Genomic DNA, 14,038 nt, shown 5'->3' with positions numbered 1-14,038 from the left:
TTATTTTGCCATGCTTATATTTATCTTGTGTGCCTGTGTCCCTGGGAGCCTACGTGGTTTTGTTGTAATGCATAACACCTGCAGTTGAAATCAGATCGTCAGCCCTGAGCCCCCCCTCTTGACAAAAACAAGTACTGTTCCTCTCAGGTGCGTTTCCAAGAACTGAAGTGCAGCCTGCATTTTATAACCAGTTCAACCTACAGATACCACCGCAGGCAGCGTCTAAACTGGTGTGTACAATTGGTCTCAGATGAACAGTCAGGGTCACAGTAGCGCTAGTATGCTCCTCTGTCTGCTCGGGTTCCTCACGGTGGCTTGATTGGCTTCTTGGTGCTTTGCCCCCGACTGAGGATTGGTGGTCCTAGCAAGCAGTTCATACTCAACCCAGGTTAATAGTTGTCCAGCCTTGGTAACTTGCAATGAGTAGACACTCATGGCTACATTTCTAATTTTTTACTGTCAGGTTGGTGTTTTCAACGGTACTCCCAGTATCGAACATCACAGAAAGCCCTGAAGCTAGGCATCACAGTTGAGATAATCAATTAGGAAGGGCCTGTTTTCTGGTCTCCTTTTAAGCTTGTCGTACCTGTGGTATTTGCTTGCAGTGATCAGCATACTTTTTTGGAGTTGGGAGGCTTTAAATTAATTAATTAAATGCTCCCTGGCGAGTATTTTGGCTTGTTAAAACTTGGAACGTTCTCCGTTTCAATTGTGGGTCCAACTTCTTTTTTTTTAGTGTGCAGTGGTTAGAGCTGTAACCTCACAGCTAGTGAAGTTTGCATGTTCTCTCTCGAGGTTAATTGATTACTATGGAATTGCCCTTAGGTGTGAGTGTGAAAGGTTTTCTGTCTCTGTGTGTCAGCCCTGTGATTGACTGCCGATCAGTCCAGGGTGTACCCCTGCCTCTCACCCAATGACAGCCCAATGGGATAGGCTCCAGCCCGCCGCTACCCTGAACAGGATAAGCGGTATCGATAATGGACGGATGGACAGTCAATACAACCCTCTTACACTGATGCCTCCAGAGCATCAGTGATGGGTTTTTGCATGCATTCACCTGACCCAGGATGGCACTCTTCTTCCCACAGAGGTTCTCTCGGACCCACTCTAATCAGGTAATTAAGCTAACAGTGTATGACCCCCTCATGCCTGAAGGATGAGGCTCACTAGGCCCAACTGCTCTGTCCAGTATAGGACTTGTGGCATTATGTAAACAATAACCTAACATACAAACATAACCTTCGTTTATACGCAAGTCTCATTTGACTTGTTCCCACAATACAGTTATCTTGATAATAAAACTGTTAGCCAATGACCCATAAATTGTGTGCACATTATATTTTGCGCAAAAGTAAAAACCCTCACAAATTGCAGCGACAACTGCTACTGTGATGAAAAGCAGACAACCAGGTAAGAGAAGTCCCACCTATTAGATATCAAGCACAAGCACAGGTGATTTAAGGAGCTTTGACCTCAGATCACAGAGATCGTGAATGTGACTGTTATGTATTTATTGAAAAGAGGTAACACCCAGCACACCCTGCCTTTCCCTGCTGTTTTTAATTACATTGCAAACGACACATCCTCCTTGGTTCAGGAGCCAACATCCTGTAGGGTATTTTAATTATCAAGTCAGACGTGTTCATCTTGAATGTGATTAGCAGTTCTCTAAACACATTTATGTTCCTCTTTATTAAACGTATTTGTCTCTGCCTGTCTCTCAGAAACACATAATCCTCCTATGCTCCTTCCTTTTGTTCCTTTTCATTCTCAAACTGCATTTTGTTCAGGACACACACTACAGCACTGTCTCTCTTACTATATGTCCCTGTAGGCCTCTCTCTCCCAAGGGGGATTCTTTATACTATATAATTTCCTGCAAGATCATCTTCTATGTCTTCTTTAATCTTCTCGCCCATCAGCTCCTGATCCACTTCCTATCTTATCATCGCGTCACCTTAGTTATTTTCTCGGTCATTATAATGAGGGGAATGCAACATTCTCGGTTGTGTCTGGATACATTGTATTTAATCACTCCTACATTTTTTTGCTACTTCAATGTGTGATTTGTTCCCCTGAATTAAAGTGGCGTCTGTGCACATGCAGGAAACAGCAGTATGGAGGCAAAGGCTGACTGCACTAATACGTGTGTATTGATGTGGGCAGATACTTATTTAGGATATGTAAATTATAAAATTATCTTTCTTGCACATTAATCACTTCCATTTTTTTTCTCCTATAAGTGCTTTAACTGCCATGTTGAAACTTAATAATGCGGCTTTGGATATACTAAGGATGGTATGACTCATGCTATGTTCAATGATATGATTATTTATGGTTTATTGGTATTTGTTTATTTCGGGCCTGTGTCTACTAACAGCGTTTTTTTGCGATGGCAGCGCCCACAACCTCCATTTCAGAGCGCTTCTAACCTGCGCTTACTGTTGCTAGGTTAGTTTTGTGGCACCACTTCCGCTTCCCTTTATTTGGTTTTATCCAATAAAATTTTTACAAGGAAACATAAATACAATGGAAAGGAATCGAATCCTGGCATTAGCAGCAGCACTAGACCTGGAAATTATACCCTCAAAAAACACAAAAGGATTAGCTTCTCCTCCGCCATTGTTGTTGACAAAGTTGATATCGGAAGTCCCGCCCCTTCTTGATTTTAATTGGTCGGTGAGGGAGAAGTGACATTGACGAGCATGGCGTTGTTCCAACTGAGAGCTTTGAGGGCGTTTTTGCACTTAGAACACTGAGGGCTAAAAACACTGATATGCATTGGTTTCAGCGCAAAAAAACGCTGTTAGTGGACACAGGCCCTTATTTGTTCTTTTAAATGTTAGAGCATTTTTGAAAAGTCATGTCATTTGTTTTCTTCATATTCACGACATATGCCCAGTTCTGACAGTACTTAGGATATGTCAAGCTGTTTCTGTCGTCCTTGTTCAGTAGGAAAAAATAGGACAAAGTCATCAGCATAGAAAGACACTTCACCTCTTTATTTAGGAGGGAGAGGCCGGGGGAGCACATTTATCAAGGTGAACAAGTTCTTCTTGTTTGGTCTCTCATTTCAACACTAAACAGGTTTACCAGATACATTGATTTAATCAGGTAACAAACAATGCCCCCTACACCACATGGTAGAAGTTAGTCATTAAGCCTCGGTAAAATCAATAAAACAGATATATATCTTATTATTTCTCATTTGGTGTTTATTTGTACATTGGATAAATATGTAGTCAGTGGTGTTGTGTTTTGAGAGGAAGCAAATTTAAGCTTTGCTCAAGATGTCAAGTAAATGTTGTATTCTTGAATGTATAATACTGCAGACTAATTTACATTGACAACTGCTGACGCACATGTCCCGGTAATAACTCAGGTCTGATTTGTCCACAGGCTGATGGATGGAGAAATGACTGTAAAATGACATTAGACTAAGCACCCAGCAAGTCAGTATTTTGCTGTTGTTCGCAATGGGTTTTGGTTTGGCCTTTAATTGTGTCTGCTAATGTTTATATTTTATATTTTATAATATATTGATCTTAAAAAATCCTTAATTCTTGGTTTTTCCTGTTACAAATTTTTAAATGTTCTCTCCAGAAGTAACCTCTTTAGATGGGAAATGCTTGTGGTTTTCCTGTGCTGTAATTTTTCCAGAAAATCTTAAAATTGATTTTGGTTTTGTTTGTTATTGTAAGTATATGTTTGTTTATATTTTTTTGTACCTAATCAGTAAGGCTGGTTCATGTGCTTTCTTCCCCAGGTCTGTTCTGATGGTCTTGTATCCTTAATCAAACCATTTGTCGTAGTTTTACCATTTAACCGGCCTTTGTTTTTGTCCTTTAAGGTTAGCTTTCATAGCTGCCTAATAAAATATCTTATTGACATAATCAATGGTCTTTACACCATCTTAGGGACATTGAATATGAACAACATTGATGTACAATAAGATAAGATAAACTAAATTAATCCCAAAGGAAACATAAAAGCTTGAGTGCTCCAAAATCAAAGGACAAAAGAAGATATCTTTCAAATCAGGTTCAAACTAAACAACACTAAAATAAGATGATATAAAAGTGTCACTGCAGGGATTTAGTTCTGCACTTACGAGTTTAGGGACTTGTTATAAACAGGTTTTACAAAGCATCTTTCATTAAACCCTCCTTGACTAATAAAAGCCTCAAGTGTCATTATTTAAGTTTCAGATGTACGGCACTTTGGACAAAAGCTAAACTAATCCAGGTTAATTAACCTTTTACAACTTAATATACATTGTGCTTAATGAACAGGAGTAATTATCTAACAGTGGGAATGTTAGCTTGGAGGCTCGCCTGAAATAACTCGACAAAGAAATAAAACCACAGACGACACTCAGAACATGTGATCAGTGTTCATTCAAGAACCCGTTCACATACCACATGGTTCCTCACATGAACAATCCTAGCTGATATCCAGTGACGTTAAAGCACACACACGTTTCTTAAATTAGTTAGTATTACGCACAAACGAAAGTGATGAAAGAGTGTGATAAAACAGGGAGGCAGGGCGTTGTGTCGTACAGACTAATGTCACTTCAGGATGGTTTTATGCAGTTTCTGGTTCGACTTGTTTTATGGACACTCCCAAACGTCTATCATGAAGTCTAAGATAAATTTTTTATGGTATTTTGCTATGTACAGGCATCTGTTGTGTTTATATTGATTGCCTGTTCCCTTGACAACACAGCATACACTGCTTTTAATCATCAGCCCAAAGACCCTCTCTTAATTGATTGATTGTTTGATTGATTTGACATCTAAAACATCAAAAATCTCTCTTTCATCACCGCAACATAAAAATTGAAGACAAGATACAAGATACATACATTTGACATATTGACATATTTCATATTTTCAAGCCCCTTCGACACACTTTGATCTAGGTTTAAGCTCCATATTTAGTTTTAGTTACTGGTGAACAAAACACGGCTTAAGTCTGACCTCAAACATGGGACCCTGTATCTCATAGTTATAGTTCATATTGACTGTTCAGAGTGTGGTCGCGGTCAGAGTCAGACATAATGTTTGCCCTTCTACACACGTTTTGGCTGATTCATATTCTCCCTCCCCTCTCTGATCAGTGTACAGAGATCCAGGATTAAAGGAGATGATTGTTCAGTAGGTGGGAGCTTTTATATGTGTTGATCTATCATCCCGAACATAACCTGCTGTATGGTGATCTTCCGCACATAGGTAACCGCCTGTGTTTAACCTTGAAGTTCCCAACCGGACATCCTGCTTTTATAGTACCGTCGAGTGTACCTGTGTACCTTTTCCAGCTTCCTGGTGTAAAGGTTAATGGTTTACTTTGTGCTTATTTTTTTTTACATCTAACTCTTCAGTGGTACACTCTTTATCAAACAGCCAGTGAGATATCCTTAATGTCAGAGTAACACATTTTAACCTCCCTATAGATCTGTGTTTTTTGTTTGTGGAAGGAGTTGCAGCCTCCTGACATGTTTATACGTCAGTCCTGTTAACATCTCATGACTAATATATACAACAAAAGGGCACAACAGCTACGATGTGCTTGCCAAGATCGTGACCTGACAAAAGAAGAATCACATTGGTATCAGTCTGCAACAAAGAAACATATAAAGGGATCAGTAGCCTAGAGTAGTAAATTGAATATATGTGCTAATAACTTAAGTACTGCGTGTCATTTTAGTCCAATTAATTCATTATTCAAATAATTTCATTAAAGCTCCTGTGAGGAGTTTTTCACTGGTTATGAAACAGACTGAAATGTATTCTGATGCCTCTGTATGAGCTACAAAAGCAAATCAGACCATCAGCGACAAGATTGATTATTTCTATATAGTTATTTTTAATATCTGAAACTGCTGGCGGGGGGATTTACAAAATTAGTAAAGAGAGGTACGGCTTTGTCCACAGGGGGCACCAAAATCAACACAAACCAAAAGCTCCTCAGGAGCTTTAAGTTAGAATATCAGTGACTTTTTAGGCCCCTCCTTTCATAACAATCTTCAGAGTTTAGCTCATTTTGATCAATGGAGGTCATCTATTAACAAACCTGAAAATTTCAAAGGCCTTTCAAAACTATATTCTAGTTTTACATAAACCAACAACAGTAGCACCAATAGAAAACTGAAATTTACTGCTATAAACAATCAGAAAATGTGGTTTTCTGATCCTTATAGAGCAAATGAAAACCATTCTGAGAACACAAAATCTAAAGCATTTTTAATGAATGCACAATTCAACATTTCTTCAGTTCAGCAGCTTCATCTATTAGAAAAGTCCTTTTTAGAATACACATTGCCATGCATTGGACAGTTTTCTTAATTTGCATTACAACATAAGATTTTTCTTAATTGCTTTTAGTTCTTTGAATGTCTGTGTGAGTTTATATTTAGCAATTTATATTTACCTAACAATGTAAAATGTAATAGATGAATATTGTAAAACTAATATTGTGCAGTCATAAAGGCCACTATGACAGGCCCCACCGCCAAAACATGTTCAAATTCAATGAATATTTTACCTTATATTACAGCAGTGTTTGCATCATAATGCCATAATTCAGGACTTTAAACCAGTTTAAAATTGAAGAAAAAAAACAACAACTGTATAAACAAAACTGTACTTGTAACAGGCCTTACAATTATTAATTCTGCTGTAAAGTTATGCTTTCTAACATGGGGCCTAATGGGGATTGATTGATGTTTGGATCCTGCCTAAAGTGATAATTCGATGAATTGGAGATTTTTGCATTTCAGGATTCATTTAACTGTCTCTGAGGTTGCCAATTGGTTGGATGAAGTTATATTGTACACAAAGATTACTTAACAAGTTCATTGCCTTGATATATTAGGCATTTTTCTGTTAACTATTGGAAAAGATGTCACATCATCCTTATCAATATCCTTGTTGGAAATAAATACATATACTTTTAAATGATGGTTCTTGCCTTTCAAAAGATGATTAACCAGCCAAACACCGTTCTCCCTGCCTTCACCCCTTCGCTTGCATTTAAAAAGTATGAATGTCTATATGCTTTTATTTTTAAAGAACATCCGGCTTTTACGTCGAACTACAACGCGGAAATGCTTGCACGTCCACCCAGGATGTGTGTGCATCACATTATCTGTTCCGGTCGGCTTTTCTAGGCACAGCTCACTGCTCTCCGTCCGTCCAGCTCTCTGCGAAATAATTACTTTCACTCCTCGTTTTTTGTTTCCGTATTTGTGAACAAAATGCCTCTAAAGTTTGAGCTGTGCCCCGGTAGGATGATCGGAGGAAACCATCCGTGCTTCATCATTGCTGAAATTGGACAAAACCACCAGGGAGACATTGAGATTGCCAAGAAAATGATCAAAATGGCAAAGGTAATACAAGTCAGACTTATCGGTTTATTTTGAGTTTTCCTGTTGTTCTTATCCGAAACACATACTTCGCTACGAACCTGCACAAAACTTAATTTAAAATGTGCCTGTGTTGGTTACACCACACCGTCCTCGTCTGAGTCATTACTTTGAATTAAATATTATCTTAGCCCGTGGGTCTTTTCGACCACAATTGTTGATTCAATAGTAATATCATAATGTTGCAGATGATTAATCATATAGCCTATGCTAGCTTCTCCGGAAGGTTTTGTTAAGTTGCCAGATTTGTGAATGGGGTTTGGCTTGTCTATTCATAGCTGTCATAAAGTGGCCATAGCTGCTGTAGCCTGTACTGAAGCAACAGTAGATTTTCTTTTGTGTATTCAGCTGAGCTGACATAAGGAAAATAATTAAAACGTATTATATATTATAATGTATTAATATTTTATATTTTTGCATTAGCCTTTAGTAATGTTGCATATGGCTGCTGACTGAAAGCTGTGTTATATACTGATCATTTAAAAAAATCTCCTTTAAGGACCTACAACGACAGACATTTATTTTTTTAGCAGAAGTGTATGAAGTATACTTGTACTATGGGTAGTCAAGTTTCTGGCTGTAATTTTGTCCAGAAATGGGTTAGAAAGTTAGCACATCTGAACGTCACTTTCTTGTTTAGTTTCTTATTTTCTTTCTTGATGTAATCATTATTAATTTGTTATTTAATCCTGCAAATATGTTGATAGGTGCTTTTACTTTAGATTAAATAAAGTCACACGTTTGCACATTGATTAAAATACAAATCGAATAAGTATGCAAGTAGAATACCGTCATCCCCATAATAAGAACAAAATTAATTATCTCCCTTCAGAAACCTTTCTGTTATTTTATAGAATGTTAATGAAATAATATAGAACCCTAAAGTTAATAATTATAGCTTTCAGTATTCCAACCCTACCATGTTTTTAAGACCTCACTTATAACCACCTTTGCAGGAATGTGGAGCTGATTGTGCCAAATTCCAGAAGAGTGAATTAGATTATAAATTCAACAAGAAAGCCTTGGAGCGCCCATACACTACAAAAAACTCCTGGGGGAAAACTTACGGGGAACACAAGCGCCATCTGGAGTTCACCCATGAGCAGTACAGGGAGCTGCAGAAATTTGCAAAGGAGGTGGACATCTGTTTTACCGCCTCGGGGATGGATGAGGTAAGAAAAAGACTTGAACTGATGGATTTCTGACAGTTTAATGTAAATTTAATTTTAACCTTAACTTATTCTGTCTTCAGAGTGCAGTGGAGTTCCTGCATGAGCTCAATGTGCCTTTCTTTAAAGTGGGCTCTGGAGACACCAACAACTTCCCCTATCTGGAGAAGACTGCCATGAAAGGTGAGAACTTTTATATGGAGGGAAAATGTAGTATTGAGCCATCAGATGTATATGTGAATAAACAAGCACCAAAGAATCGTCAGTTGTAACTCAGTCAGTTTAAAAACTGTACTAAGTAATGTATTAGCATCGGAAAACATATGCACAGAACACAAAACATCACAGAGAGTATTCAGTTAAAAATAGAGCCCGACCGATATTGTACTTTTGGGGCCGATGCAAATTCCGATATTAGGGAGTAAAAAAATTCTGATATCGATATATCGGGGCAGTGGTCTGGAGCTCAGCCAGCAGTCTGCAGGTGAATGAGAACAGTCCGCTCGCATGTGTGTCTGACTGCTGTAAGGAGCTGCAGGTTTGACGGAAGGCGGAGTAGACGGATGCACACACCTGGCAGCAGCGCAACGCTGGCTTATTAAAACATTAAAACCCTGTATCTTCCTGCGGGGTTGTACGGAGGTGTAGACGTGTAAGCTTGTTGTTCTGCTGTGAAACTAGCAGACAATAAAACTTAAAGCTCCTGTACCTTCGTTTCTATCGAACTTAAAACTATCTCAGAGCGAGACTGTACACACAGGATCTCGTCAGCGCAGTTTAGATTCTTTGGCTGATTACTGTGATTTTAACATGAGTTTGTTGTTCACAATGTGTCGTTCTGTATGGGAAAGATAATGCTTCCCTTCCTGTCTCTGCTGCTCTGCTCAGCTGTGACGCGCACTCTGGCAGCGATAGGGACGTCCTCATTTCCCATCATGCCTGCCGCCTAGTGCTGACTGAGTAGTTTAAGTTGTTAAGTTTGCTACTTATGTTCCAAAATGCAAAAATATTTTCCTAGTGTTTTTAATGTATCTGTTTATAACATATGTTCAGCATATGTTGGTAATTGTGCTGGTTTATAGTTTAACCACGAGTGAGATGGCTGTTTGAGTTCTTGACTTCAGCTGTATTTTGTTAAAAAAACTCTGAGAGCCTGGCTCTCATGTTGTCAAAATTAAATATGCACCTTCTGCTTGTTAGAAGGTGTAATGACTTCATCCCACAGCACTGCAAAAATTATATTTGAGCATATCGGTGGACATATATGGTGATACCGATATATCTGTGAAGTGCGAATATCGGCCAAATTGGTTGACAGATAAATTAGTCAGGCTCTAGTTAAAAATATAAAAGATTAATAATAGCAAGTTGTGAAAGGTCTTGGTTCCCAGTAGAAATAAGTAATTATTAAAAATATGTAGAAAGAAGTAAATTACCTTAAATGTTTTTCTTTTGGGTTTTGATTATTCTCTTGTCTGTGTCAGGACGGCCCATGGTGGTATCGAGCGGGATGCAGTCCATGGAGACGATGCGTCAGGTTTATAAAACTGTAAAGAAGCACAACCAGAACTTTGCCATCCTGCAGTGCACCAGCGCCTACCCTCTGGAGGCTGAAGATGTCAACCTCAGAGTGATTACGGTAAAAAGATGGCAGCAGCTGAATAAGTTAAAGGATCCTTTAAGATATATTATATAAGCACTTAGTGCTTTTAACATGTAAAATATATAAGCCTTACAATTACTAATATAACAAGTCCTGTTCTGACTAACTTTTTTTTTTCCTTTAATCATTGATTATCAGGCATCTCTAGACATGATTAAAAAAGGAGAGTTGCCATGCCAACTGTTTCTCCCTGTTTCCAGTGTTAATGCTAAGCTAAGATGCCTGCCAAGTTAACTGAGAAATATTAAAGTGGCATTACATTTTGGCAAGAATGCAAATAAGTATATTATATTAATGTCAGATAATTCCGTTAGGAGTAAAACATGTCTGGACCACCTGTACATTGCAGGAATACCAGAAGGAATTTCCAGATATTCCCATTGGATATTCTGGCCATGAGTCTGGGATCAATATTTCCATTGCCGCTGTAGCTCTGGGGGCAAAGGTCCTTGAGCGTCATGTCACCTTGGACAAGACGTGGAAAGGAAGCGACCACGAAGCCTCGCTGGTGCCCTCTGAGCTTGCAGAGCTGGTTCGTTCGGTCCGTCTGGTGGAGCGGGCGTTGGGGAGCAGCCTCAAGCAGATGTTACCGTGTGAGAAGCCGTGCCATGATAAGGTGAGATATCTTCTCTCCACAAGAAAATACACAAAGGATGTATTGAATTAAGTTTTCCAATGTTTAGAAACCTTCAGATAAATCTTTAAACTAGCACTCTTCTTTCTTTTCTCGTAGCTGGGTAAATCAGTGGTGGCCAAGGTCAGTATCCCCAAAGGAAGCACTCTGACTTTGGACATGTTGGCGGTGAAGGTTGCTGAGCCCATGGGCGTCCCGGCTGAGGACATTTACGAGCTGGTCGGTAAGACAGTGACAGAGGACGTGGAGGAGGACCAGAGCGTCACGCCAGATGTGGTGGACAAATACGGCAAGAAGCCCAAGTCCTGAGGAACACAGAGAGTTTGGAAATGGGTTAAAAAAAAAGGCATTTAATTTGGAAAGTTGGATATTTAATTGACTGTTCAATTTCTGACACTGAAGTCACGGATGATCTGTAACTCTTAATAACAACAATAATAATTAAAGCTTATAGTATTTAATTTCTCCCTTAGTTCTCCTTTGCCAAAGCGTTTTTAATTCACTAAAAGTCGCCTTAATTTAAACGACTCACTTTTTGGCTAACAGGCTCTTTGATCAACTTTTATCTGACTGTATGCTCAGTGGCAGTTTGAGATCTGTGGTCAGAACTTGTGCAGAGCTTTCAGAGGTGGCAAAACATCCAGCTCTTCCTGTTATGGAGCATCATTTGCGCTATAGTTTTGGCCTTTACGCTGAAGATTAAATGACTATTAAACACATGAAGCTGGTGCTATCTGATCACACAACGGTGAGATCAAAGAGCATGTTCGCCAAAGAGTCAGGGTCCTCTTCTTGAGCTGTCAGGATTGTCAACTTCAGTTGTATTTGTGGTATCAGGCAGGGTTTGTATTTTATCAGCTTCTTTTGAACAAGCAAAAAAAAGACGCAGCAGGAGCCAGGAGCATGACACTTGTTAGCTTAAACCCAAAAAAGAAACGTGCATACATTTGTCTGCAGAGGATTAGTAAAGTCCTGTTTATGCACTTACCTCTGTTGTTGCAGACAGTGCCTCATGCCCACTGTAACCTATAACACTTGTTTTTGTCAAAACTCAACTCTTTCTGTCCGTGTTCAGCCACCAACAGTGTCCTCTAATTGTGCTTTTGGGATGAGGGATGTTTGCGCACATAAATCGTAACATTGGGAATCATCATGGGAGTCTGTTTACATGTAAGCTGTTGGAAAGATGAAGCATCCAAATAAAATATTGCCAAAATATCCTCTCTGTTGCCATCTCCTTGCAACAACATATTGGTGTTTCGAGTTTAGCATAATTAAAAGTAATCTTATTTTTATAGTGTGCTAATTTTCTCAATGAGCGTGCACTATTCAATATTTTAGATCTGTCAGTTTTAATGTATCTGATGATGTGAGTGGACATGAAGTTCTTTAAAAAGGCCAAAATGCTTTCATGTATAGTTTACAATAACTCTCATATATTTTTAGTAGGAATTAAAAAACTTTAAAGCTTGAATTTTACTTAAAAAAAAAAATTAAAATAAATGTTTATTGTTTTTTTTTTTTGAACATAGAAAACCAAAACAGCCGAGCACCAACCCCACCAACATAACGCAGTACATCCTGGGTGATAGCAGCCACAGCCATGATTACAATTATGTTATGTTACAATGTTGTTAATTACACTAGATACAAAGCAGTGTCTCCTTAGTTTAGTGTTTTAGTTTATTTGACAGGGGCCATGCACAACGCAACTGTCGGGCCAGAGTTAGCTGTATAGTTAATTTACATCTGTGGGCAGGAAGATCTAAAAAAACACATTACAATGCAAACAATTCAAACAATACAAATGAACATTTTTTTTCAAACAGTGTATCATATAAAAACACACACACATTGCAAATATACCTTTCCTTCTCTCCTTATTGGATACAAATGTTAAAATCTGTGATCACAAGACTGGTTTGCCTTAAGCCATGTTTTAAGATTTGTTTTAAAAATACTTAAGCTTGTGCATTCTCTGAAATGGGTTCTCACTGAAAATGCTGACTGGCCAAAAGCCATCTCATAAAAAAAGGGGGATATACATAGAAGGTTTACACTTTACACACAACATTTGGCCTTACCATGAAGACTTTCAGTGAAGGGTCCCATATCTTAAAACACATTTCTTCTGTCTTCATTACAAAATCTGAGTCTCTACACATGTAGTGAGTTCGCTATTTCTCCCAACCTCAAATCATACGTTGGTACAAAGTAAACCTACCATACTCTCAGTTTGAATGTTTTAACAATCTCAACAAAATATCAATTTTTTCTGTAGGGTGTAATACTGTATGTTGTTATTGCTGCAGTCTGCCCTTGTTATCGGACACATCAGGGTGGTCTCAAATCATTTTATTCAGCTCTCATGTTTAGCAATGCAGGTGTCAGTAGTGTTAAATTAATATTTTAAAGGATTTAAAGGCTTCAACTCTATTAGATCTTTTAGACGTCAGGGATTCCAATGAAAGGAAATCAAACTTTTGATATGTGATGTTCTGTAGTCGAGTTGGTCTCCAGCTGATTTCTATAAACACCATCTGCAGATGAGGGGACATATGGTATTTGTTATTGCAGGTGTTAATGTCACATGGACTATGTTTGGACTGTTTTGCCATTACACACTGAGTCCAATTGTGATACAAGATATTAAACCAAATCCCCACTGAACAAGAGGAAGATCATATTCAGAGCTTGAAACTTTATTTAGCATTTGCATAGGCTTTTTAAAATCTGCTGCTGCTGTAGTTTGAGAGGGATTATGGCCACCTGTTTGTTTCAGTTCCCTGCCAACCAGTTTACATTTAGATATGTTGTGGGAAGAGAAACTGAAGGTTTTTTGGCCCACACATAGAAGAACTGTTGTACCTTAACCACTAGATAGCGCTGTGTCTCTGTTACTCTTCTCAGTCCCAATACAACCTGCATTTAGGCAAGCGAATAACCCATATGACTATTTCAGTTAGAGGCAGAAAACAAAATCCAGATAGTAAAGTTCGTCTGAGTAAATCCAGCAAGCATTTAGGTGAATATTCAAATGTAATAACTATTTTTATCTGGCTAAATGTCCAATATAAATGCCACATTTTCTTTTACATCCAATGAGAGATCTCTTGTGTTTTTTCTTTTGGTCAAATGAAAATTGT

At 38.4% G+C, this 14,038-nt stretch overlaps 1 protein-coding gene across 1 annotated transcript; it reads left to right on the top strand.

The window, feature by feature from the left end:
* The first annotated feature begins 7,158 nt into the window (after positions 1 to 7,158).
* On the top strand, positions 7,159 to 12,101 carry nansa (N-acetylneuraminic acid synthase a). Its single transcript, XM_069665774.1, has 6 exons — positions 7,159 to 7,390; positions 8,383 to 8,598; positions 8,679 to 8,778; positions 10,080 to 10,234; positions 10,608 to 10,874; positions 10,992 to 12,101. Exons 1-6 carry the CDS (start codon positions 7,259 to 7,261, stop codon positions 11,199 to 11,201), a joined length of 1,080 nt encoding a protein of 359 aa, XP_069521875.1. The 5' UTR covers positions 7,159 to 7,258; the 3' UTR covers positions 11,202 to 12,101.
* Positions 12,102 to 14,038: the final 1,937 nt, after the last annotated feature.

The sequence above is a fragment of the Semicossyphus pulcher genome, unplaced genomic scaffold, assembly GCF_022749685.1.
Source record: "Semicossyphus pulcher isolate SPU_LCO1_2020_fin unplaced genomic scaffold, fSemPul1.0.p SCAF_17, whole genome shotgun sequence".
Classification (NCBI taxonomy): Eukaryota; Metazoa; Chordata; class Actinopteri; order Labriformes; family Labridae; genus Semicossyphus; species Semicossyphus pulcher.
This window is presented reverse-complemented; position numbering and strand designations above follow the sequence as displayed.